General features: G+C 39.7%; 1 protein-coding gene across 2 annotated transcripts; it reads left to right on the top strand.

Moving 5' to 3' along the window:
- The first annotated feature begins 4 nt into the window (after nt 1–4).
- On the top strand, nt 5–21,128 carry VPS36 (vacuolar protein sorting 36 homolog). 2 transcript variants are annotated; one of them, XM_030476769.1, is made up of 15 exons: nt 72–259; nt 1,622–1,690; nt 5,112–5,182; nt 7,047–7,161; nt 8,616–8,705; nt 10,012–10,098; nt 13,309–13,341; nt 13,452–13,529; nt 13,943–14,077; nt 15,022–15,087; nt 15,648–15,712; nt 16,172–16,256; nt 18,811–18,887; nt 18,971–19,088; nt 21,029–21,128. In XM_030476769.1, exons 1-14 carry the CDS (start codon nt 164–166, stop codon nt 19,062–19,064), a joined length of 1,161 nt encoding a protein of 386 aa, XP_030332629.1. In that variant the 5' UTR covers nt 72–163; the 3' UTR covers nt 19,065–19,088; nt 21,029–21,128. The 2 variants fall into 2 exon arrangements, with proteins under 2 accessions (XP_030332628.1, XP_030332629.1); XM_030476768.1 differs by having other exon boundaries at nt 5–259; nt 18,971–21,128.
- Nucleotides 21,129–27,842: the final 6,714 nt, after the last annotated feature.

Genomic DNA, 27,842 nt, shown 5'->3' on the forward strand with positions numbered 1-27,842 from the left:
GCGGTGCCGCCGGCCGCGGCGGGAAGATGGCGGCGGGCCCGCAGGCTGCCGCTAGGGGGCGCGGCGCGGCCGGGGATGGGGCCTGGCGCGCCGGCGGCTGCGGGCGGAGAGCGGCGGCCGCGGCCTGGACTGCCGGCGGCCGGGGAGGGGAAGGGGCTCCGGCATGGACAGGTTCGCGTGGACCAGCGGGTTACTGGAGCTGGGGGAGACGCTGGTGGTGCAGCAGCGCGGCGTGCGCCTCTACGACGGGGAGGAGAAGGTGACGGGAGCGGCCCTGCGCGGGGCCCGGCGGCGCGGCGAGGCCCAGCGAGCCGGGAGAGGCGGGGAGAGGGCACGGCCGTGGGCCCCGGCCAAGGCGGGCGGCGGGGGGAGACGTGGCTGTGGGTGGTATCCGGCAAGGGGGGGCGAGACGAGGCGTGTGAGGGGCCCGGGCTGCAGGCGGAGCATCCGTCAGCGCTGCGGGAGGAGAGTGCTCATTGCCCCAGCGTCCGGCCCCGGGAGGAGAATGTTAAGGGAGGGAGCCAGGCTTTGTGGCTGAGGAGGGTCTCGGGCGGTGTGTGCCACACGGAGGGGGGGCTGGGATCCCCATCGGGCGTGGGTAGCTGGTGGCAGTGTCATGATGTCCATCCGCTCTGTGGGCTGCCACTTCCGGGGCCAGGGCTGAGCACCCCCCGTGCTGCTCTCTTCGGCTTTGATGTCATGTCTGCGTGTCACACAATTCACACCTGAGTCATCCCGGTAGCTGTAAAATGCCTTCTAGCTCTGGTCCTGAACGGTGCTCTCTTGCATGGACAGGGTGCTGGGTGGGACATCTAGTCTAGGTCATGCTTTGCCTGGAAAAGTATGGACCTATGTGTGCTATTCCTGCTTTTGCCTGGAAAAGTGGGACCAGATGATGCTTGAGGTCCCTTCCAATCTGGTGCTTCATGGTTCTGTCAATATCTGAGCCTACCCACTTATTGCTTCACTTTACTGCTGGGCTGAACTCCTTATCTCTTATTTCTTCCACACCACAGTAGTTGCATACCCTCATAAAAAGCTGTGAAAACATGCCTCAAGTTTTACAAGTAGGAAGCAATTTGCTAACACGGATTTTCTACATACTGATTGCTGCCTGATAAATAAAGAACATTTCAGCAGTAAAATGGGTAGAAGCAATACTCCGGTGCGACACGCTGGAAGATTGCAGACTGTGCATAGCATCTTCTTATTAGGTGGCTCTGCTTTTTTGTGTAACTTTCACTTTCTTTGTCAGCACGTAGCATTCCAAAGCCAATAGCCCCGTTTAGAACATGATATTTAAGAATGTTTGTATATCTTGCACAGCATATGGAGGGAGGATCCTTCAGGATATCCTAGGGGAAAATTTATATAGTTGAAAAAGGAAGTTTGTGTATATCTATCTAGTCCTTTTATACTAATTTTCTCCATTGTTTCCTAAACTTAATTTATTGTGTTTTCTGAAAAAAAAAAAAAAAAAAAAAAAAAAAAAATGCTCTCAAAATATTGCCTTGTTGAATCTGATCACGATGTTGTGGTAATGTGTAATGTTCCCAAGATCAGTGTTTATGCAGCTTACTAGTTAAATTTATTGTTGATACATTTAATTTTTCCTGTTTAGGTGAAATTTGATAGTGGAGTATTACTGCTTAGCACACACAGGCTACTCTGGAGGGATCAGAAGAATCATGTAAGTCCCGCTTTTGTCTCTTTTTACGTTATTCGATTGTAAATTCTGTACTAAACAAGTAGTTTGCCACTGAAGAGGCTGCACATGGAGAGAAGGTTTTGCTTCCCTTTGTGTGTGTTTTGTTTTACAAGTATAGTCCATTTTTTGGCTCACAGTGGAAAGTTATGTACAGGAATGATCTTTCACCCAATTCTGCTTTAATAAAATAATCATGCAGAGATGAGGAGGGATGGGAATGAATCATACAAATTTTCCTTTCTACAGCACAAAAATAGAATAGAAGAGTCTGGTATCATGCACTAAAAAATGTTGGGTTTGAGACTGAAGTTGAATACGTCAGGCAGATCATCATGTTAACTCCTCTCCCGTGCTCCTTGTCCAGCAAGACCTTTTCTTCCTCACTGTTTTCAGTTCCAAGTTTCCCTGTCTTCTGTTCCCACCATACCATGATTTGACAATAGGATGTGTTTTGTGGCAGTATTGTTTTCTTTGGGTCTTACCCTCCCCACTGCCTGTTCCTGTGCTGAACCATCCCTTCAAGAAGCTGGAACATTTGTCTGTACTGCTATGGAGAACTGGCTCAGAGCTCGGGTGACAGTCAGAACTACAGTGTAGTAATACTGCTGCTGAATGCTTTGTATGATCAAGCCAAAGCCTGAGATTGCAGGCTGGAAGTGAAGACAACAAACAGATGCAAAGCTCTAAGTAGACTGTGGCAATGTGCACCATTTCACAGCTGCAGTTGAAGAAGTCTTAATCTGACCCAGGTTGGATTATGCTTATTTTGGACACAGTATTCTAGAAACTTAGCCCCAGAAGCCAAAGTTTAGACAGAGCTTGTTCAGATGACGACTTTTTAAAGGCAAATTATATTTCACTGGACTAGTTTTGTGCAAGGATAGCTGAAGCATCTCTCGTGACCAAAGGCCGCTCACTACCAAATACCACGTCCTTGCTCCAGAGCAGGAAGCTACTTAGAGCCTTCTGAAGGTAAAGTCACTGAGGCTATTCCTAATTTGGCAAAGCCGTATATTTGTTCTTTACAGATTGTTTGCAGGAACAGCAGAACTATTTTTAGTCAAATTTTTCAGTATGTTTTGAGAGCTGGTCCCAGGGTGGGGTTATTGTTAAACAAGTCGGGGGTTGGTTATCCAGGCCATGACCTGTTCTCTATAAATTAACTTTCTGGGTTTGGTACAGTCAGTGTGAGATTACTTATCTCTGCTAAAATGTCTGTTTGTTATTTGTTTATCAGCATCTCTTTTTGAGAGGTAGGCATGTACTGCCACATGCACAGCTTCCAGTCTTCTGGCTTGGACATTTTCTTGCATAGAGTAACATTAAGCATTATGGTTTCAGCAAGTCTTACAATTGTCCATATCCCTATTCTCTCCTTCCCAACAAAAGGATGACATTTGTCTCTTTTTTTCCTGACCTCTCACCCTGCTCCTAGGCCACGTGGTTTCTTGTACCCAGCTAATTGAATTTGCTAAATCAACAGAGAAGAATCTTTGAGAATAAGAAAAATAGTTTCAGGTTTCAGCAAAGATTTTTACAAGCTCCAGGCTTGATTAACAGACAGGGCAGAAATACATGTCCAGGATATTGGCAGAAATCACCCAGTCCTCATCAGGGACGTATAAATATAGATCACTTTGTTAGTGTGGTAAGTCAAGCTGCTGCCTTTTCAAGCTCTTACGACTGAAACATGGGTAGCACAGTGCCCTTTTATTTTCATGGTGAGTTGTTCGCTAATTTCAGCTGTGATGTAACGTCAGCCTTAGAAACCTTACCTAGCATACCTAGAAGAAACCTGTAGAGAGAGTTCCCTTTTATTGTGTCAGCAGACTTGAGTAATAAATGGGGCACTTGTCATTAGGTTAACATAGCAAACTGTTTTACAAAGCCAAACAGCTGTGTTGTGTGACTGCTGTTGTTACATACCACCTGCAGTTGAACAGTATAGAAAATACAGATTTCCAGAGGAAAATAAAAGTAAATCTTGTAAGTTTGTTACATAGCTATATCTGTACAACATTTTAAATGATAAAATCATGCCTAATATGAGCATAAGACATTAGCAAAAAAAAATCCAAATAAACTCACAGCATTTTTAACACATCTCTCTTTTTGTATCGCTTCTCTCACCAGAAAGGGGTGATTCTAAGACCTTGTGCTTACAATAAGTTCATAACTTTCTAGCTGTGAACTAAATGAATCATTTTGGCAGTGTACACGCTATACATAGCTGGACTCCTTTGTCATTTTCAAAACCTTTTTTTAACAGAATTATCATTTTGCCTGTATTTAAAGTGTCCAGAACTGTGTGAGCATTTTGCCAGGCAGTAACTGTTTTCTGTAATGGCTGTAGAATCTGGAGCCACAGAAAAATCTAGATAGCTTGTATTAAGAGGTTTTAGAACAGGAAGTACAACCCATGTTTTTTCCCAATGAGAGATTTACTCATTAGTCGAAGTCTCTGAATGTCTACTTCCCTAAGCTCCAATTTAATGAGTATTTAATTATTCCATGCAAAGAGGAGCAATTTTGGTAGCAGGGTTTGAGAGGGCCCTGTAACAGTGTTCATTATGGCTTGGTGTTAGGCACACCCTCTTGGCAGATGGAAGAGAGAGGTTCCAAGAGGGAATGCAACCTGTGCTTCCTATATCCTGGGTGACTGTCAGTCACCAAGCTGTGTTGTGGAAGATGATGTTTGCCAAAGGATATTCACCAAAACAAGACGAGGCACCTAATGAGCAATTTCTGTCTCAAGTGCATATAGTAAGAGTTTAGCCTACTCTCCCACAGATGGGTACAGTCTTGTTTCTTGCTCTGCTTTGTTTTATCTAAAGCACAGCCCAATAAATGTGTGTCGAGCTGCATCAAGTTCTGGATTAAGTCAGTGGGTGTGGGGTAGGTGGAGAAATTCCTCTTCCACTCAGAGGATAGTCTAGTTGTTTAAATGTTCAACAAAAGCACAAAAGACTGGTACTTTTGGATGTTATTTTAGCTTCCAAAGTAACATCAATGCAAAAAATGTTAAGAACCCATACCCTGTGCATTCAGGGGTAAGCTGCAGTAGTGTGGAAATTTTAGTGTGGAAATTTTGAATGTAGATATTAAAGCCTTCTTAAATTCCTGAGTCCTTCTATGAATCTAGCCTGAGGTGTAGAAAGCTGACACTCAAGTTTGGTTTTTGACTAACTAGAACTCAGTTGCAACTTTGTATTAGTTTTCTACTTATATTTGTCTTTAATAGAATGTTTCTATTGTTACTATCATATTTCATATGGAGTTCCTCAGGCAGCACCTGTAGATATCTGTACTGCTTGTGAAATGGGGTAAGAGAACACTTGGTTTTAGGTAATAAGTAGGCAGGATATGTCTTTAATTTCACTTGTGTTTGCATTGATTATTCCAGGAGTGCTGCATTGCTGTACCTCTGTCTCAGGTCGTCTTTATTGAAGAGCAAGCAGCTGGGATAGGAAAAAGGTAAGGTCATTGTCTTTTTCAGATGGATAGTTTGCACATGCATGTTATGTGAGGTGCCCAAGGTTATATATTAATTCATGGTAGATTCCATTTGCAATCTACATTTCTAGACTGACAGCTACAAGGACCTGCTTTCCTTACTTGAGGTCAAATGTGTAAGAGAGTCATGACAAAACAGTGTCTGATGTGATTTGTTAAATAACTGTCCTGTAATTGCTAAACAAGTATATGTTCTAGCTTAGATTTGATTAGTCATAAATGACAACAGTGATTTTTCTGGATCTGAATTTGAAAGCTCATTTTAGTCTTTTGTGCCACAGAACTGGTTGGGAGTAGAAACTCTGCCATGTTCCCACATTATACAGCTTTTCATGACCATATGATTGATTTTGAATGTGGAAATGCTAGCAATACTTAGAAGGAACTCAAGTGTTTCCACTTGCTTGAATAACTAATTCAGTATGGTATGTGTATAAAGAAGTGTGTAAGCCAGCAGTGTGCCCAGGTGGCCAAGAATGCCAAGAGCATCCTGGCCTGTACCAGAAAAAGCGTAGCCAGCAGGGCCAGGGAAGCGATTATCGTGGCACTGGTGAGGCTGCACCTTGAATCCTGTGTTCAGTTCTGGGCCCCTCACTGCAAGAAAGAAATTGAGGTGCTGGAGCAGGTCGAGAGAAGGGCAATGAAGCTGGTGAAGGGTCTGGAGCACAAGTCTGATGAGCAGTGGCTGAGGGAACTGGGGTTGTTCAGCCTGAAGGAGCCTGAGGGAGACCTTATCACTCTCTATCTGAAGGGAGGTTGTAGCGAGGTGGGTGTCAGTCTCACAACTAAGAAGCAACAGGACAAGAGGAAATGGGCTCAAGGTGTGCCAGGGAAGGTTTATATTAGGAAAAGTTTCTTCACCAAAATGGTTGTCAAGTGTTGGAACAGGCTGCCCTGGGAAGTGGTTGAGTCACCATCCCTGGGCAGCCTGTAGATGTGACATGGTTTAGTGGTGGACTTGGCAGTGCTGGGTTAACGGTTTGATGCGATGATCTTAAAGGTCTTTTCCAACCTAAACAATTCTGTGATTCTAAGTTTCACAAGAAAAAGAGAAAAAAAAAATGCAGAAATATGTATGTAGTTGACATCTGCTTGCAGCCTACAGAATGGGTGAGGGAATATCCTGAGGGTTTCCAGAGGAAATCAGGTAATTTGCTAATCCTGGAAAAGTCAAGTAAATAAAGACCGTTGAAGAAGTATCAGTAAAATGAAATGGGAATGGTGAACTTGCAGTCATGCTGTGATAGCAGACTGTTATGTTCCTAAAATAATGCTATCTCAAGGTTTGTTTTGGTGGTAGGTGTCATTTTAGACTGTTATTTCCATGCATATTACCTTTGAATGTTGGTTTTGGACAAACTGACATACAGTGTTTGCAAGTGGGATACAAGTGGGATAGATTAAATGTAATACTGAGACCTTTTGTTTTCCTGTGACAGAGATACTGTATTTTGGCAGTAGTTACTGCAAGTGAAAAGCCAACTCAAATATTAGTTTTTATCTTAACTAAAAGATTTTTCAGAAATTGTTACTTGAAATGTAAAAATTTGTTAAGTTTATTTTTTAGGAATTGATGGTGGGTACATTTTAAATTTGTGAGATGTTTTAGAGGTTATAGTAGGTTTTATGCAAGATCTACTATAATATTGAGTCAAAATACTTAAATGTTGATGCACAGACATAAAGTATTATTTCATGTACTTAAGCACCTATCTGAGATAAAGGTAAGAGAAGTTTTGATTAAATAGTCAACTTTGATCATAGAAGATTTTTTTTACGTATTACAGAAAGCTGCTTCTTCTCTTTCCTTTAACTTTTTCTTTAGTGCCAAAATAGTGGTTCATCTTCATCCTGCTTCTTCAAACAAAGAGCCTGGTCCATTCCAAAGCAGCAAATATTCCTACATCAAACTTTCTTTCAAAGAACATGGGCAGATTGAGGTAAGTTTTGTACCATGCAAGCCCAGCACATCAGATCTTTGGACATGCTTTTCTCTGCTTGCTGCGTTAATGATAATTTTCCATGATCTTTCCATGTTTACTTTTGAGGTGGAGCTTTTTCAATACATCCTTTTTGAACACAAACATTATGAAGCTTCAGGGTTCTATACTTTGATTAAATCACGCACATAGAGTTCCAGAAATGTTAAGAAGCATTATTAGGCTTTCTTCTTGTGTTAGTACTTTTAATAGAATCTTATACTTTTTTTTTTAAATCTTTTAAATTGAGCACAGGATTTTCCAGAATGACGTCTCTGAAATCTGTTAAATGTTTGACAGAGTAAAAGGTGTTTCTGTGTAGTTAATGCTTTACTGAACAGGAATCAAGCAACTTACTCCTAATCATCTCTCTAATTTTAGTGCTGAACACTTTTTGTTGCCTCAGAGCTTTGTTTACGCTTTAGAAATCTTTATTTTATTTTTACCTACACTGAATCTCAAAAGTTTCGAGCAGTCTGGAAGAAACCCCATGATCTATTTTTAAAAGAAGGCTTATCCTAATAATCATGAAGAAATTGCATGCTCTAAATAAATTTCACAGTATAAGATCCTCACTTGAAGAGACTGAGAGCTTTAACTTCGAACGATGAAAAAAGCTGTACCTGTTGAAATCAGATTTTCAACTTGGAATTAGTTATAAATGCCTTATAAATGCGTGTGCTTAATTAGACTCACATTCATTTCTTTGTGAGCAGTTTTCAGCTTAGGATGAGTGTAGATTTATGCCTTGTTATAATTGTTAAGGTGTTTTGCCTAATTCTAACCTTGATTATTTTCACGTTAATGTTCGTGTCTGAAAATCAAACATGCTATGCTTACTGGTTACCCAGCGTATCAATTACACTCCAGATCTTTTCTTTGTGAATTTGGAATGCTTTCCTATGAACTCTGAACAACCAAAAGAATGGAATAGATTTTCTTTCTGGATTTTGGTCAGTGGGATACACTTACTATTAACTAATTAACTAATGCCACCTCTTGGTATTAGCAGTAAACGAATAAGTGTAATTGATCTGTGTGGCTTTCTTTATACTGCTGAATTAACAAATCAATAGTACTTGTATTGTTCAACTTCCTTTCCATTTAAAAGCATGTCCTTAAGCAGACCTTGACATTTTTAACTTGAGCATGTTTTGGAACATTTTTGAAAAATCTGAAAAAAGTACTTAGGCAAGTTTAGCTGGTGACTACATGGCTCCTCCACTAATGCATATGTTTTTGAAGATTGGACATTAAGAATTTCCAGATAATGAATGTTGTACTGTGGATGGGTAGGTGTGACCATGCTTTGTCTTACAGTGAAATTTATTTAGTCTACCACCAAGATGCTGGAAGTATCCAGAGGTACTCCACACAGTTTATGAAACTGAGTTGTCACTCTTTGATATTTGCAGTTCTATAGACGATTATCAGAAGAAATCACACAAAGGAGGTGGGAGAGCATGCCTACTGGTCAGACCATTCAAGTTAATAAGGATCCACAGGTATTTGCAGAGCTTCCGAGCAGAATCTGTGTGTAATCTCTTGGTTCTGATTCTTTTTGCCCCCATATGCTGCAGCTGGCATGCCTCTCTAACCAACATCATGGGCACAAATGGGAATTCAGCTTTACTTTGCCTGTTTCTTCACTGGCATAAATTAGTTTCTCTTTCACAGTTTTCACCTGATATAGAACACTTTACCCTCTCTTTCTCAAGTGTGTTTAGACTTGAAAGACCTCAATTTTTTTAATGTAGTGACAAACATACACACACACTTATGCCAACATTATATATATTTGCATACAATTTTATTCAGCGTGAGAGATCTAATGAAGCTGAAAGATTTTATTTCTTGTGATTTATGTTTTTATTTTTTGTGGCTGGAAGTCGAATATACAACATTCAACTTTTATATAACTCTCTAGAACCTATTTAATTCATTGTATTCTAAATGGACAGTACTTATGGAGAATTTCTGCCATGTTAGACTGCCTTCTTTATCTGTCTGCATACTTCTAGGTTATAAATTGTGATAAACATGTAGATGTTGTTTCATATAATACTATATGAATGAAGTCACAATTTAAAGACTGTTCAATGTCAGATCAGACATGTCGTCCTTTGTAGTGCCTATAAACATAGTTGCATTTGGACTCATGGGGAAGCCTGTACCCTGTGTCAGGAATCACTTAATGAGATTGCCTTACCTCCTGCTCCTATTCTTAAGCCATAGCAAATCATTAACACTAGTGCTAATCTTTGCAGTCAGAGGTTTGTGGGCTGGCACCACTGTAACTTAGGTACCAGCTTTTCTAAAACACATTTGGCATCAACTGGAAGGTTGACCATCACCTTCATACTGATACCTCTCAGCAAGGTAAATCAGACTGCACTTAGCATCATGTTTCTGTGGCTACGTTTCTTCAGGGTGTTTTTCTTGAGGTAGTCATGTTTAGATAGCGTTTCCACAGCTCTAGTATGGCTGTTCATATGGACTCAGAGGCTTTGATTGGGATGAGCTGTGATGTTCAATCTGGATAAGGCTGTTAAGCATCTTCATATTAATAGGTTCGATATAATAATCTATTATCTGTCTACTAGAGCAAATTCATACATGCTTTACACTTGCTGTTTATTTTTTTACACTGGCTTAAAACATACTTTCAAGAAATATATGAAGTATTGTATGCATGATACTAGCTCTTTGGGGGAACATTTCCTGTCTCATAATGTAAGGTTTTTCACAGAGAGGCGGATGAGAAAACTTAGCATTTCCTATTTTGATTCCTTTCATTATTTTCTTTTGCAGGCAGGAAGAATAAGGGCTGTAGGAATTGTGGGGATCGAAAGGAAATTAGAGGAAAAAAGAAAAGAGACTGACAAAAACATTTCCGAGGTAAATACTACTGAAGTTTCAAGGTCAACCACCTGTCTGAACCATTTACATTCATTCACATTTTCTTTTAGGGACAACTGAGACTATTTATTGTTTCTGTTGGGAAGTCTGAATTGATTAAGAGTGTGTAACTTACAGTTACTTACCTTGTTTAACTGGCTTTTCACTATATGTAAAGATACTTCGTTGAAACAGTTCCTTTCAAGAAGGCTCTTCTTTGAAACTAACGGTGTGTCTTTGTAAAATCGATTTTGGTAGAATTAGAAATCTCAGTGACTTTTCATCAGCGGAAGCAGAACACAAAGGCGTGTGCAGAAAGAGACTATTACAAGTTTGGGGTTTGTTTTTTTTTCTTTTTTTACAGCTAATTTTGGTTTCAATTGAAAATTTAATATCTAGTAAGAAGAATACGCTGATCCAAGTGTCTGCACCTAACTGTGGTGAAGTTAGGTTTTCATATTATAAATATTTAAATTTTCAATGTTAGGTTTAGGCTTATAGTTACTGTAAAGTCCAGGCATCAGCAAGATGTTACAAGTGCCTTTGCAAAATACCTGGGCTAGATGGAGACCATCCTTTTCCCTGGAAACAGCACAATAGTTGAATTCCAGATACCAATACTGATGGACAAGAGGCAATTAACTTCTTCGTATATACCTGGGAGCAATATCCTTAAAAATAGGCTGTTTCTGTCTTGGTAGTAGAGATTGATGTAGAAGTACTCAGAACTGCATGCAATAGATTAATTTTCATGGCAAAGCTTTATGGGATTCAGTGTGCCACAATGAAAAAGGCATTCACTGGTCTGATACATAAGAAAATTATAGCACCTCTGCAGGCCGTGTGCTGTTTCAGATACTGGTAGCGTTAAACTTTTTGCTTTCTGTTTATGAGGAACATAATGAATGAAGTTCTATGTGTAGTTCAAAAGGTATTGTGGTTACATGCATGTGAATATAGTTCAAAAGGTATTGTCTGGTTATTTTTTCCTTTAGTAGGTTTGTCAGAGAGTAAAAGAAATCCATTTATATGTGTTGTATGAACGGAGGAAAACCATGACTTGTAAAATCCTGCCTTCCTCCAGCTTTAAATGTTATAAATGACTTAATTTAAAAAATGGTGCCCTGGCTTCCAGGAAAAGGCTTCCTGCATCTGCTGTTCACTGCTGATAAGAATCCAGTTCTTTAGCCTTTTGTTTATCTGAGGAAGTTCCTGTTAGGTGTGTGCACATTCCCCTTTGTTTCCAGGCCTGCCCTCGGTGAGTCAGGCAGAGGAGGAGTTAGACACAGCATGCTGTTTATTTAGCTAAATCAAGGGCTCTTTTGATGAGTGATGTTTTCATGCAGGTTATAGAGATTGGAAATAAGCTGGGAAAAGCCTTGTTAGAAAACATTTTGTTGATAGCATATACAAGTACAGTAGAACAACTTTGTTTTACATTAGAGATTGGGAAATCTATTGTAAATTATGGAATTTGGTAGATTAGGAAGCACGAAAAAATGTTCCAAAGAGGAGCTTTTGTTCTTATAGTGGTAGATTATTGTTATACAGTGGTATGTTTTCTGTTCTCGCCTTGGACCTAGGCTTGTCCCGCTTAATTTTGGATACCTAGCTTTGGATACACTTAGCTTAACACCAGGTGTTAAGAGGCTAGACTTCTCCAGTTAGTGGAGAAACAGTGGCATCATTCAGAGGGGGTTTCAGATGAAAAGCAACCTTATCCATTCTTAGAAGCATCTCCTTATCTTCTTCACATGTTGAGTCTCAGACCAATAAGCTACTAAGTAAGGCACCTAAATGTAGATGGGAACAATCGGGTCTTCCTGCACAAACTCTGCTAAAATGCGTCTTTTCAGTAGGGGATCAGTTAGAATAAGCTAGGAATCCCATAGAAGCAATGGCAGGAAGCTGTAGGCAAGATGTATCTCTGGTCATTTGACATACTCTGACTGAACAACCTTCTTTACTTGTGGCTGGAGGGGTTGGGTGCTGCTGTCAGGCAAACTTTAGCTGAAGAGGTTCAGAAATTTTTCTCACACCAGTTTCACTGGGCATGTTGTCATATGTTTGAGAGAAGTGGATGAGGAGGCTAAATGTGTGTTGTTGAGCTTGCGAGGGAGTTGCTTTTTAATATAGTTGCATTAATATAGATGCTAACTTTTTTTCTTAACATGAATTTTTCAATGCTAGTTGGTTATCATTAGTAAAACTTTGGAATTTCAGTGTACCTTCAGCTTTTTTTAAAAGTATGTTTTGTTGAAGCCTAAAAATGCCCTTTGTGAGTTGTAGAATTGTTGCATTTGAGAACATAGCACTTTACTAAGCTTAATAGACTTGATATAACTGTGGTCCTATGGTGAATGTCGAGTTCATTACATACATTTTTTGTGGAAACAAAAGGTTTCTTAGACTAGAAGTAAGTTGTTTTGTACAAATAATTTTCTCTTGCGCTAGCAGGCATTTTGGTTTTAGATCCGACAACTAGAGTTTTCAGAGGATGTTTTTAATCTAGTTTTTATCTTAATTTATTTAAATCTGATAATTTGTCTCGTGGACCTTATTTCATTGATTTTTTTAACTGTTTTTTGTTTATTGTGGTAGCACCACTGTTCCTAAGCATGTGACACTAAAATGAAGGGATGTTGCCACACTTTTTCAGAGGTTTTGTCTCTTTGGTTAAGCATACATACGTGTTAAAGCATTTACCCTCTTCCTTGCTCATTTGAAATTACTGTTTCTTACTAACTTGGTAACATCTACTGATTAAAGGAAAATTGTCTTGTCAGGAGGAGTACTTCTGTAGCTAGCTTGCTGCTGGCCAGAAACAATAGATCTCCTTGAGTAAGAGTTAACTGTTGGAAGAAAACCTACCACCACCATCAAGAAACCTTTCCCCAACTTTTAGGAGAGCATAATAAACTTGAACAGTTTACTCTTTTCTGGGCCTCAGTATATTGTTGTTCCTTCCTATCATACGGACTTCATATTGAACTAGTGTTCACATACTAGAAAAGTGTGTGATTGCTTCTTCTCTGCATTCTTTATGGATTGTATAATTTTGATTTTAAGACCTGATATGAACCAGACATATCAACCAATTATATATAATATTTACGAGTAGCTTGGATAGGTGGACAAAGGCAGATTACTGTATCCAGGAAGCTGAATCCTGTAACTATACTGATCTGTAGTGTCCACTTTTCATTTCAGGCTTTTGAGGATCTCAGCAAACTGATGGAGAAGGTATGGCATGTGTCACTTACCCAAGCAGACTTATGCTTGTTTTCTCAGTTTTAAGCATGCTTTTCTCTGTCGAGCTGAAAGTTGACTTATCCATGTGTCTTTCTTGATAGGCTAAGGAAATGGTGGAGTTATCCAAGTCAATAGCTAATAAGATAAAGGAAAAACAAGGTGATATCACTGAGGATGAGGTAAATTAAGTTTGTTTTTAAAGTCAACAGAAGTGTTCCTATGCAAAGCAAAAAGCTATCCATTTAATACATGCAATGTTAATAAAGAACACTTCACGATTGGGTTTTTTTGTGATTTAATTCTACATAAAGTAAAAGGGATTTACTTGTTTAGTGTTAGCTTGTCTTTTGACCCCTTTTAAAAGTAAATATTTTATTGCCTTTGTGTAAATTTCTGTATTTTTGACCTCTGCTGGTCAAGAAGAAACTGTATTAAGTCTTGCCTTCTCTTTGCTAGTAATTGACTTTATTGCTAGTAAAATGAATGGATTTAGTCGTTAAAACTGTCTTATAGGAATAAAATCAAAGGCTTTTAAAAACCAGAATCATTCACTAGCTGATGTACTTTTAAACTCATTTATTTATTTGTTTAGACTATCAGGTTCAAGTCCTACCTACTGAGTATGGGCATAGCTAATCCAGTTACTAGGGAAACATATGGATCTGGTACACAGTACCACATGCAGCTGGCAAAGCAACTGGCTGGAATACTGCAGACACCGTTGGAGGTAAAGTACCTAATTTTGCACCAGCATTTTCCATGTGTTCCTAAATTTTGATAGAAATGTGTTTCAGCTGTAGTACCGTGCCTCTTTTTAAAGCCTCAGATTTAGTGGCACAGCCTCATATTCAGTGTTTATGAAAGAAATATATATCCTCTTTCAGAATCAGAAAGTCTAGATATAAGTAAAAATTTTTCTGTGGAGTAATGGCATCTTAAGTTCTAATTTGCAAAATATCAGTGATATTCAGAAAAGCATACTAGCAGTCCTTCTTCTGTTTGAACAGCCCTGATTTCATCCCTTGCTGCAGAATATTACTTTTTTAAAGAAAGAGTGAAACAACACTGACTTGGAAAATATAAGTAGTCAGTCTTTAAACTCCTTAAAAATTACGTATTTTGCAAATGTAGCACAGAGTTATTACATAGATTACCCCACCTTAGTAATATCTCATATTTTAATTGATCTGCAGCTATTACAGAATTCAGGAGTCTCACCAAAGAGTTAGATTTCATGTTGCAACTTATAGGGCTGTATGTCTGCTAAAAAGCATAGATATTACAGTATTCTTGTGAAAGCTGTGTGCTACCTACTGTGATGAGAACAGAAAACTGAGTGTGTCTGAAAATAAAAACCAGTAAATTGATTGATAGATTTAATATATTGAAATTCCTTGTTCCTGAGATTTATTCTCTGCTTTAAAATCAAAGTAATTCACAGTCTTTGGGTATAGTATCGGTGGTTTGCATTTTAAAATTATTAGAGAAATATGTATCATAAACAGCTTACCTGACACAGCAGAAATACATGGTATTGCTTGGGTAGGATTTTTCATTAAGGCCCATCAATGAGCTCCTCTGTTTTACCTGTTCAGTCAGTCAAATGCAAGTTGAGATACCATGGTTACCAGATTAATGCTATTTCTCTTACCAGTCTTGTGCTTAACACAGGAGCGAGGAGGGATCATGTCACTTACAGAAGTGTACTGTCTGGTAAATCGTGCACGAGGATTAGAGGTGAGAAATTGGGTTTATTAAGTATTTCATAAAATACACTTCAGTGATAAGGTAATTAAAGAAAAAGGGTCAAAATGTTCCCTACTAATTGCTCACGCTTCCTGTCTAACAGCATGAAGTGATCAGCCCTTTATTAAAATTAGGGGTTTTTTTACCTTTTTTCTTTCTCCTACTTCCATGTAATGTTTATGTATCCTCTGCAAATTGTTATAACGTATGCTGCTTTTTATAATACCATATAAAAGGGAAAAATCCATCTTTATTGTGAAAGAAAACTGAAAGGACGGAGAGTACTAAAGAATGGTGAATGTTTGGGGTTTTTACAAAATACATCAATTCTTTCTGTAAACAGGGCAAGAAGGATTATTATAGAATACAGAGTAAGGAAACAGGAGCATACAAGCCAAGAAAATAGACTGCACAATACAAAGAAAGAAAACTAATAGTATTGTGTAGCCTGGTCTGTTTTATATCTGTAGTTACTAAAAGTGTTTGTTTCACTGTTACGCTGTATACTTGAAACGCAAGCTGTGAATAAATATGTTTTACTATTTTAATAGTTGCTGTCACCAGAAGATTTAGTAAATGCTTGTAAGATGCTGGAGTCACTGAAACTACCACTAAGGTAAGAGCTTTACAGATGTATTTATAAAACATGGCACTCTCAAGGCAGACCACGGTGTTTCAATGAGTTAGTAGTTTACCTCCAGGAGATTATTTTGTCGTTCTAAACAAAGTTATGCTTTGCTTAAAAGATGCTGCTGTATGCACCAACATCCTCTCTACATTAAAATAGGAATTTTTAACCGTGTCTTACTTTGCTAGGCAGGCAATATTCTTTTCATGTCCAATATAGTTTTTTCAGACTAGGATAAGTATTTAACTAAGCCCAGGCGTATGCCCTGCTCTTTTCAGTCTCTGCGGATTTTAAAGATACTTTTAATATTCAGCTCATTTTACAGAGGGCTTTTTTTGTGTTTGTTTTCCTTTTGTAATGTGGTTATAGGTGTGGATGTGTTAGAAATGTGACCATAGGTAATGTGAGCAGGGTTTTTAGTTACTTTGACTCTCTCTTGGATTTTAGGCTTCGGATATTTGACAGTGGTGTGATGGTGATTGAACTCCAGTCTCATAATGAAGAGGAAATGGTAGCTTCTGCTTTAGAGACAGTAAGTGTCCTTCATTTCCTTCAGTGTTCTGACCGTGCTGGGGAAATTTAAACACATTAGGTATTAAAATTTGAGGTACAGGATTTCCTTTTGAGGTTCTGAAATACAAAATATACCACTTCCAGATCTTAACAGTAATACTTAAATAGCGCTTTTCATCTTCAAAGTGCTGTGCAGGCAATAATCTTAAGTCGTTGCTTTCTCCTCAAGGGATGAATCATTTTTCCATCTCTTTTCAAACTTCCTTAACCTTCAGCCTTCCTCTAAATCTTTTGTGCCGCAGGATGAAATTCATGGCATGTATTAAGCACTTAATTTAACAGAAGTGGACTTCAGACTGTACACAATGTGCTTGTAGGCAGTGAAAGTAGCTCTTACATCTTGTTTAGCTTGGGTTTATTTCATAAAAGAGCACATTGTATGTGTAACATCTTGTACTGAGTTTGCTGCTGTGAAGAGCACTCAGATGGAGAGTAGCACGTATATAATTAAGCTTAAGGAAAAAATAGTATAAATTGCTTGGTGTGGTAAACCTTTGTGATCTTGCTACCTCTGAACTCTTTAAAGTCCTGCTATCCCAGTATTTGATTTATTTTCCTGTGTCTTTTTTAGTGGGATGTAATTTTTTGTTTTTCATAAAGTCGAGTAAAGGCTGATTCGGTGTATCCAAACTTAAACATCAAAGTCAAAAAGGACTTTAACTTAGGCAGTCGAGATAAAATAGAGCTATCACAGACACCTTTTCACTTGATACGTGAGGTAGACTCTTAAGTATGTTTTGCATGATTGTTACCATATAGCTTTCTCTCATCAAAAAGATTGAGATAAATGTATATAGCTGTCTAAAAGATTCCATCCTAAATTATCAAAATTGAAATCTTTCAGTGTATGTCAATCCTGTCAGTTTATTTTGTTATATTTACAAAAAAATCCAGTCCATTTTAGTTGGGTTTTTTCTGATCATTTTTGGTTTCTAATTAATTTGTTGCCTTCAGTAAGAGTGCTTATCTCTTTGAAAGGAAAGGAAAACCCTTTTCTTGATAACAAATGAGGTCAACAGCAAAAAGCAACAGATGGTGGATTTATTACTGAAGTGCCTTGTTTCTTTTATTCTCATAATATGAAACTTTGACTCCATAGAAAAATGTAAGGGAGAGGCTTTGAGTGAGGAAGGCTAGCCCATAAGAGAAAGGGAAGATGAGATCAGACTTGTGGCCAAAAGCACCCTGTACTTAATGTATCGTGTACAGTAACATGAAACTTCTGAAAAGAAGCGAAAGGAAGTCACAGGCTTTCAGACAGGAGAGAGGTTTTGAGCAGCTGGTGAAGACAGGAGGTCAAAGGAACCCAAAGTCACCCTTGATGAGAGTAGTGGTTTAGGAAGGAAAAGTAAGTAATCACCGATATGCATATTAAATTGTGTAGCTGACTTCCATTACCCAGATGTGGTCACTTAGCTTCATAGTATCAAGTTAGGACTAATTTAGTCTGAGTTTCTGTAAAAAGACTACAGCTGAGAGTGATGCAGAGTAGACCCCTCCCCACCAAGTTAGATGGGAAGCAGGAAATAGCAACTTCATCTGGATTTATAAGTCTGCTTGAATCTGAAGCAATGGAGAAATGGAAGAATTATTGATTTGTAGGGTAAGAAAACATGTTTATCTGTGAAATTGAATGCAGTAGCAATAAGAATAGACTTCATACCTAATATTTTAAGCATCCACCTGTCCAACCTTTGTGGCTTTAAACTGGAAAAAAAGGTTGAAATAGATTAGATATAAGGAAGAAGTTCTTTACTGTGAGGGTGGTGAGGCACTGGAACGGGTTGCCCAGAGAAGCTGTGGATGCCCCATCCCTGAACCATTCTGTGATTTTAGCATGCATTAACTCTCCTGGTTGAGGCAATGGGGCCAAAGTTTTGAATCCCAAGACTGAAAAAACAGTTATCTTTTGTGTCAACTGAATGTGATGGTGGCTCTTACTGTTCCCCTAGTATGCTGTAATATCGGATGGAGTACTGAGGTTGGCGCATTTTTCTATAGGCAGTGGGAATATTTTAAATCCCATTAAACTCAAATTCTGCACTTCCATCTGGGATGACTTAAATTTCTAAATCAATGACCTGCCCTGGATAGGTCTTTTATTTCTCATTTAGGCTTCACTGTTTGCAAAATCACTTAGTATAGCTGGGCTGTGACAGTACACTGCTGTCTGAGCTATTCTGGTTTTTCCATTCATTTTGTCCCAAGGTATCTTAAAAAGTGATTTGGTTTATTTTGTGATTTTTTTTTTTTTTTTTTTACACATTTAACCCTTTTATACATTCCTTTTTTATACTTCGCAATTTTCCCAGGACACAAGAAGAGGTATTTGTAAGCGGAAATACTCATAATTATTTGTACTTTTAAAAAATGCAAACAAACCACTTGTCTCCGCAAGGGATTTGCTACCAGCTTATCACTTCACAAGGCTAGACCTGATTCAGGAGCTGAGAGAACTTGACTGTTCTTTTTAATGCCACAGTTTGTTTATTTGTGTATTTGTTTTTTAACAGGTATCTGAAAAGGGTTCTCTCACAGCTGATGAGTTTGCTAAGCTGGTGGGGATGTCTGTTCTCTTAGCCAAAGAAAGGTAGGTAATAATTGCTGTATTTAATACCTTCACTATTGTGTTGTCCTCAAGTAATACAGCCCATCTTCTTTTGCTTTCTCTAGGCTGCTGCTTGCTGAAAAGATGGGCCATCTTTGCAGAGATGATTCAGTGGAAGGCTTGAGATTCTACCCCAATTTATTTCTGACGCAAAGCTAATGCAGTTTGCGTACAGTTTGTTAGGTAACGGTTGAGCAAGTGAGCAGAGGGCAGAACCCTTCCAACAACTGACTTTACATTTGTTATTTTGTTAGTCAACTGCAGCAGTGATGAACATTGCAATGCTTTGCAGTTCTCAGGTATTTCAAGTGCTGAGTCCTCTTATGTGGAATGGAAAGGAAATAGGAATCACTCACTCAGAAGCATGTGAATTGTCTCAAGCCGGCTAGCTCATGTTTCAAGTTTTGTTTGGTGTGTTCTACAGTTTCTCATTAAGGGAAATCAGATGAAGATTTCACACAAGTGAAAAGAATATCCCTGTAGTCTGCCATGAGGGTCGGCACCCAAAAGTCAGGTTACTGCATACTCTAGTTTGTTTATGTCTAGAGCAACAAATCAGACAGATGTACCCATAGTGATAAGAAAAGTGACTTGGTGTGTACTGAGGTATAAGGAACAAAACCAGTGTAGAATAACCCCTTCTCCCTGAAGTGATGAACAGTTTTCTGAAAGAGGACCTTGGGGTTCTTGCACTTTGAGACACAAAGAACCCGCTGCTGGACAGATTAACGTATGTTATGTGAATCTAGAAAACACGGTGTTTGTTTTGTCATGTCTTATGCTAATAGGTCAGATAGAAGCACTGTTAGCGCAGACTTCCTCCCTTCTCTTCCCTTGCCATCTTCCTTCCTGGCTCATTATGGTGCACTTCGGTGCCCTTTCTCTGTCCTCTCTTTACGTAGCGGAGCTGAATAGCCTCCTGTCACTGTACCAGACCCCGTGCTTTAATGTGCTTGGGTTTTATTTTCTACTTGTATTGAAAGATCATTTGTTTGTTTCATCAGCCCGTATCTGTTTTGGAGAGACAGTTCGCTCACTTATAGCTCATATGTGAAAATTAACATACTTTCAATACTGAAGGGAGGAAGAAGACTATTACCCTGTGTTTAATAGTCATGAGGTATCATATTGTTTGGTATTCCTCACCCGGTGTTCACACTGAATGCAATTTGATAGTCTCAGTTTTCATAACTCCAGTGGAGTTGTTACATTACTTGAAGATCTGTTGTCATGGTAATAACAGTAAGTGGATGTTCATGATCCACGTCACTTAAATTTTTGGCATTTTGAAGTGACCAGCTTTAATAAATAACAAAATTAATTCAGGGTGTGGGCAAGGACATATGTAGATAACTGCATTGTGGTTGCAACGGCCAAATTGACACACAAAAAAGGGAGGAAAAAGGCTTTTAAGAGCCTGCAAATCTTTTCAGAACTCCTTCAGTGCTACCATAGCTTAGACAAGGGTTAAGAGCCTGCCAATGAGGAGTTCAGTGCAGAGAGCCCTGCAGTGATGACTCTGCGTTATAGGATGCTCATTTAGATCCGGGGAATTGTGTCCTCCTACCCTTGTCACGAGCAAATGTTTATGCAGTGCTTTCTTTAGAGCAGTTTTCCTCTGTTTTATGGAGGTCCTAAAACTAAGGTATTTGACACAATTGAAGGAACCGGTTCCACGCTATTCTTCCTAGTTAGCCATCTAGTATCATCTCCTCAAGAGCCTTATGGCTTGCTGCTTTTCCCCATCCTCCCCACAGCCCGCAGAATAGACCAACGTGAGGTACCCCAGGTATCACACGTCTAAGGAGGGACTGAAAAGTGAGAAATTCAGAAGCAAAAAGCTGGTTTGTGACAACTTTCTTTTGCCCGATACCCAAACCTGTCAAGGGAGAGCGGTGGTTTATGGGCCTGAACCTCTCCCCACAAGGGGGCATGTCTTCTGCAGAAAGAACAAAAGCAGAAAGGAAATGCCAAGTGAAAACTCCCAGCCTCAGTTGCTCCAACCCTTAGCATTTCATTATCTTAATTAAGCAATAACAATACAGCCTATTTAGAATGATGGTACTTTCTCCAGCTTTTCTTTCCCAAGATTTGTCCTTGACTTTGTTTTTTTTTTCCTACAGGGAAGAAATCTATGAGGTAAATTGTATAGCTGGTTTAGAATTTAAGCAGACGTGAGAAAATGACTACTAGAAAGTAATAAAAATTAAAAGTATTCTTAAATAGACTGTTTTGTTGGGGTTTTTCTTTCTAAATATTTTGGGGAACTTTTTAAAATCTTTACACATCAAAATCTTGTGGTTCCATGGGGCAGGTTTTTAAAGCACGTCATATTTTTGCTGTCTCATTTTGTACCTAAAAGGGTACAAGATAGTTTTGATTTCAAATTAAAAGGCAGAATTAAATGTAATTCTGTTGCTGAGCAGCCTGTGACCCATCCCAGCCAGAATCACAAAACTACTGATGTCTACACAAGCACAAGTTTCACAAGGGAACCAGTCTGAGTGAGCCAAGCATCTATCCTGTACTAGCACTGGAGAAGTGTTTGACACGTGTATTCCCAGCTGAAAGACAACAGCAATCCTATCTCTGATACCATACTCAGAGTCAGTTGTTGGGCAAACAAATGGAATGACATGTTTATGGGTGTGTGGTACCATGACAGTACATCACACTGCCCAAAGCTGTCACTGCCAAGTCCTGTTTCCATTGGTACTACCCACAAAAAAACCTATTGACTATTTCAAAGCAAGATTATAGGAGAGAGGAAAATAGAGAAGTTGCCACTCTCACAGACCATTCTAGTTAAATACAGAAGGTGTCTATATGAACCTTTCATGTTTTGATTATTCCTAGAGTGTATCATCATACATGAACATTATCTCCTTTTGCCAGGGCTGCCCAATTACACAGTCCTTTGAAGAGAGGTTTGTAACAAAGGTCTGTTCAAAAAGTACTTGGGTTGTTTTTATGGAGCAGTCTTAAATGATGATTACATTTTTTCATTTGAAAACACAAGCCACCTTATACCTCTGACAGGAAAAGAATGCTGCCCAGCAACCATAGAATCATAGAATGGTTTGGAAAGGACCTTAAGATCATCTAGTTCCAACCCCCCTGCCATGGGCAGGGATCTCTACATCTTTTCCATTTCTCCCTTGCCTGTGTTTTCAGGAAAATTAGATTCAGCCTACGGAAACATGGATCTAATCTGAACCATATTTCTGAAGTGCAAACTTTTTTATTTCCTCTGGAAGATACGTATGTCTGTGTGTGTATTTGGAAGTCTTCAGAAGTGTGTCTTTAATAATCACTACTGGCTGCATATAGATTAGTTAAACTCTTCAGTGCTCCGTTCTTTTAACCAGACTTTGACAGTCTGTCCAAAGAGCCTGACTGTGCTGCTTGTAAGATCAGTGAAGTGTTGTCACCAAATTCACGAGGACAGCAGTGGGAGACAGCGGGAGCCTGTTGCCCGCACCTGAAGTTCCTGCTTCCTTAAGCCCAGGAGGCTCATTTGCAACTGGGCAGTTCTTTAAAAATACCCACTGAAAAGGCAGGAATGGCTGATTCAAAATCATTGGTGGGTGTGATCTGCAATCACTGCTTTCTTTCAGAGGAATCCCACTCCAGTGGCTTGGGGAGGGGTTTGAGCTAGATTCACACATCTGACAAGTACGTTGCTTCTCCTATTCTAGCTGTTCCCGTTTCATCCTAATCCTCATGCTTCAGGCATCCACATGAAATGCAAGACACTCTAGTTCCAGGTCATCTTCTGCTGGGAAGACTTCAACTATCATTCTGTTCTCCCAAGAATGAGCTGCAAGTACTCGTGCTAAGAGGATATTCTGTGCATGTCTGTTGGCAACATTGGTCTTTATTTTAAGGAAATACTTCAATGCTTTCTGGAGCAGAGGCTCAAGTGTCAACCTGCCCAGCAGGCATGAGAGTCATTTTGCTTTCTGGTTTAGAATTAAATTATTATTCAAATACTAAAAAAACCCCAAACCAACCAAGCACCAAAACACAAAAACTTCATGAGTGAGTGAGGACACTTCAGTTCAGAACACCCCCTAGCCTGCTTGTCGGCACAGTGAGAAGTAGATCTGACAGAAACCACCCTGTTTCATATCTCTGCTGCAGACCAAAGATGAGCTAGGATCATAGGTCTCCTGCTTTCCCACTGGAATGCTGTGATTTCAAATTCCCACTGATGCAAGAGCAGATTAAACCCTGCTCTGCCATGCTCACAGCAATGATGAGCAGCAAGTTCTAGGCTGGAATAGTCACAGCCCTTCTGTGAATCCAGTCCTGCTCTGACCATAAGCCTCAGACTATTTAGATATTCTGCATTGTTTTGTTCAATTCAAAGTATTTTATGTACTTGGAGGGTTTCACTTTGCTGATGGTGAATTATCACAGAATCACAGAATGGTTGGGGTTGGAAGGGACCTTAAAGATCACCTAGTTCCAACCCCCCTGCTACAGGCAGCCACCTTTCACTAGACCAGGTTGCTCAAAGCCCCAAAATCATCAAAATTATCTCAGGGATTAAGTAAAGGAAGGAACTGATATAAACTAGATGGTGTTTCACTGTATTTTTTAAAGTCAAAAGTCAAAGTGGTGCTCCTGGGTCCTTTGCTTCAGACATGCAGAACACTCCCAGAAACTCAAAGCCAGGAGTTGTTATTTTCTTTTAGCCAAACAATTTGCAGGAGGATACATGCTGTGTGAAGTACTTTCTTTTTGCAAAGAACAACAAAGGCACAGAATAAATTTGTGTCTGTTGCTGGTATGGCATTTGTACTGTGGCTATTTAATGATTCACTTCATGTAGGCAGAATTCTTTTCAAATGTTGCCTAAATATAACAGTATTTGACACGGTGTATGAGAAATGTCTGTTCTTCCAGCCAGACTCAGCGGTTGTGTGTGTGTGTGGTGTAATTCCCCCGAGTTTCACTTCACATTGGATGGAGAATTTGAGGTGTGTCCTCAAATTGCAAAGATACTGTGGTTTGATCCACCCATTAAATGAGAATGGGAAAACTCCCACCAACCTCAAACCCAATCTTTGTTATAATCATCAAATGCTGACTAGTTAACAGCTCTGAAAAAGGCTGTATTGGGTATGGCTGAGCTCTGACAGCACGAAGGAAGAGCTTAAAAGACGTTCTAGAACCAGAACACAAAATGTTTTGGCCTCTTCAGTAGAAATACCGAACTAGGCACAACTGTTGCAAAGGGACTATTTTTGATCTTTCTGCATTCCTATTGTTTTTCCCACCGTGTTTTGGAAAAGCCTGAGATAAGGATAATTTTTTTTTCCCACTAGGACTCTATTTATAGCTTACAAGGCCAGATGAGACTATTATGACCATCTCGCTTGACCTCTTGGGTAACAGAAGCTGTAGGACTTCCCTTACTTAATTTGTGTTTGAAGTAGAACTCCTTTTGTAGGAACAAGAAGAGACTGCAACTTCAGGGAAATCCCACTGCAGCTCTTGGCAAATTATTCTAATGACTACTACCTGTTGTAAAAATGTCTTCAGTGTACATAATCAGAGTTTTAGCTTCTAGTCACTGGACCTTGTATTTACAAAGTCTTCTTTCAAGGGTGAGTTCCCTTCATGCCAGGTGTCCTGAAATGTAGCTGTTTCTTAAACAGATAAATCATTTGGAGTTCTGCCCACCACATTGTCCTATTCTCTGCTCTTCCCAGAATTTTCCATAGTTATCTCATAACCACCTTAAATTCTGAACACCAGCACTGGACCAAAAAAAGCTATTGTAAAAATATCGGTTGCAGAGGTAATTTGTTTCCCCTGGTTACATACTCCCAGCCACCACATACAGACTCCATGCCCGTGCCATCAAACATGTGCTTGAACCTATGTTTGTGCTCAGTTCACTCCCCATCCACACAGCTCAGATGCAAATGCACCTTAGATCATAGAATTGTTTAGGTTGGAAAAGACCCTTAAGATCCAGTCAAACCATTAACCCAGCACTGCCAAGCCCACCACTAAACCATGTCCCTGAGTGCCACATCTACATGTCTTTTAAATACCTCCAGGGATGGTGACTCCACCGCTTCCCTGGGCAGCCTGTTCCAGTGCTTGACAACCCTTTCGGTGAAGAAATTTTTCCTAATACCCAATCTGAACCTCCCTGGTGCAATTTGAGGCCATTTCCTCTTGTCCTATTTCTGCTGAACTCTCATTCCTGTGGGTGTCTTAACAAAGAGGGAAAGTGGGGTTTGAGGGTGGCCTCCTATAAACCTGCACTAGGCTAAGTGCACTGCAGCCTGGCTTCCCGGTGGGTGTCCAAAGCTAGGCTTGTCCTAAGCACAGTATAAATACTACAAGCCTGAACCACAGTGGGGTTATTAACCAACAGTGTTGATGGAGGGGCTCAGGGCTTCTCCTGATTAAGCTGCTCTGCAGCTTCCCTGGCAGCTTTCCTGCGGATGCTTTCCTGCAGATTTGCTTCCTCAGGTGGTGTTCTTCGTGCTATGGTTGTGTGATTATTTCTCACAGTGACACATGAATTTTACTTGATAATCTATTTTGATAAGATACCAATGGTAGCTACTCTCTCCCCAAGTTTCCTGCAAGTTTTGTGTTTCCTCATAGCAACTTGATCATACTTCTTGTGCTTGGTCATAATACTTTCAGATGGGATAGTGGCAAAAGACTTGTAAAAGTAAGGTGACATCTTTCTCATCTTAAAACCTGTGGATAGCAGCACGAACTAACTGATGTGACAGTGGGAGCTCAAATTAGCTAACAGCTCAGTATGATCTCCAAATCTTTGTAAAGTAATGAGTACCCAGGAGGGAGCTGCACACCCTGTAAAGCATGTCCTGCAGTCTTTGTTCCTAGATATGTAATTTTATGGGAGCTATATTAAAAATGAATTGTTTGCTAAAGCCCAGCTTACTCAGAGAGTGCTCTGTGATCTGCCTTCAGGACTTAACCGTTCTCCCAATTTGTGCTATCTGAAATCTTGAGCAGTGAGGATGTTACATCTTCTTTTAGGTCTCTGATAAAAGTTTTAAATTACTAAAGCCTAATCCATTATTAAATCTTTAGGTAAATGTGTCCTGCATGAAGATGATGCATTAAAAGGACATTTTGAGACCAATTAGTCAACATTTAATCCTTTTAATGCATGCTGGGCTAAATTTGCAGAAGTGTCCCTGGTGGAAATGTCAGGGGTTACTAAACCAAATGTTCTATGGAAATGTAAAGTATTATTACATTATAGCATTGCTACCTTAACTCACCAAACTCGTGACTTTATCTAAAACACATTTCCCACCAACCTTCCACCCACCAGGGAGACCAATCCTTGTCACTGGTGATGGTGCTCTCCCTTTTTATTAGCAGCTTGTCCATCCCTGTGTCTGGAATCGGGGTAAGGCTGACAGGTCTCATCAGCCCAGGCTGCTCTCACTTTACAAACCAATAACCCGTCCCACTGACAAGCATCCATCCACTGGTCTGAAACCTCCACAGCATCTCCACACTGACTGACTGGAAAAACAGTATTACAAATTGATGGATGTGATTTTATCCAGAGCTGCTGATTCTAAGTTGTTTAGGTGGAGCTGCTCTTATTTTCCATTCTCAGGCTTGCATTGGAACAGAAAGTATTCTGTTACCCACCCGGAATATGGCTCTATCATCTGCTTTGCACCCCAAAACAGAACAGAAATATTATTGAACATCTGTGTTTCTTTTGCATTCCAATTGACAAGTCAAATTTGTCACATAGCAGTAGACTGGTAGAATAGCTTCCACTCTTGTTTCAAATATATATTATAATCAGAAAAATCTTTATCACTCAACATCACTGGCTGCAGATCTTAAGTTCTTTACCAGTTTTATGCTTCTGATTTCTACCAATTCCTGACAATTTTACTTTTTTTCTACTTATGTTTATTCATTTAAATGTCTTCTGTAGTTAAATTATCAGTATTCTTGTCAGTTCTCCAGTTAAGACTGTAGGTTTTTCAGCCAGTGCAACCTTTTTTTCTTTTTGATAGCTAAAGAAATGTTCTTAACAATGCAGAGGTACCATTTCTAAAAGGATGCATTTTAGTTTCTCCCTGTTTCCAGCTTTCAGAAGCTTCCCCCTAAACCACCAAATATTTACATGACTATTTTCACCCTCACCTTTTTTATCGCAGATGGCTAGCTTGTATCCCAGCCAGCACTGCTTTGGGGGTTTCACAATTAATTCTTCTCTGCAGAGCGGATGAGGGCTAATAGAGATTTCTCCTGATTGCACAGTTCTCTTTCTGAGTCAGGATATTATTACTGCTCCTGTTAGGAAGCTTGAGGTCATTTTAATATCAGCAAGAGGAGACTTTTAACATATTTTGCACAGACAGAAATCACACACAATGTCACATCTCTCCCCCCTACGCAGAGCAGAGAGGGAATTCGGTAGCCAGCCATTCTGCTCTCACACCTGGTGGTCCGCAGACAATATGTGCTGCTACACGATCTTGGGTTTACGCCAATGGGAAAAAAAAGACATTTTCTTCTCAATCCAACTGCGCTAGCGGGGAGCAGAGAGCCACAAATCAGCACATCACCTTATGCCCACTGAAAACCACCAACACAGCCAGTCTTCAGATTGGTAGTGCTCTTCAGATAAATACCCTTAATTTGCTCTAGGTAAAATCAGGCAGATCAGTTTCAACTCGTGGCTGGAGCCAGGAGAGACCTTTGGGGAGACCTTAGGGCAGCTTCCAGTACCTAAAAGGGGCCTACAAGAAATCTGGAGAGGGACTTTTTATAAGGCCATGTAGTGACAGGACAAGGAGGAATGGCTTTAAACTGACAGAGGGGAGATTTAGATATTAGGAAGAAATTCTTCCCTGTGAGGGTGCTGAGGCCCTGGCACAGGGAAGCTGTGGCTGCCCCATC

Source organism: Strigops habroptila, chromosome 2 (assembly GCF_004027225.2).
Source record: "Strigops habroptila isolate Jane chromosome 2, bStrHab1.2.pri, whole genome shotgun sequence".
Classification (NCBI taxonomy): Eukaryota; Metazoa; Chordata; class Aves; order Psittaciformes; family Psittacidae; genus Strigops; species Strigops habroptila.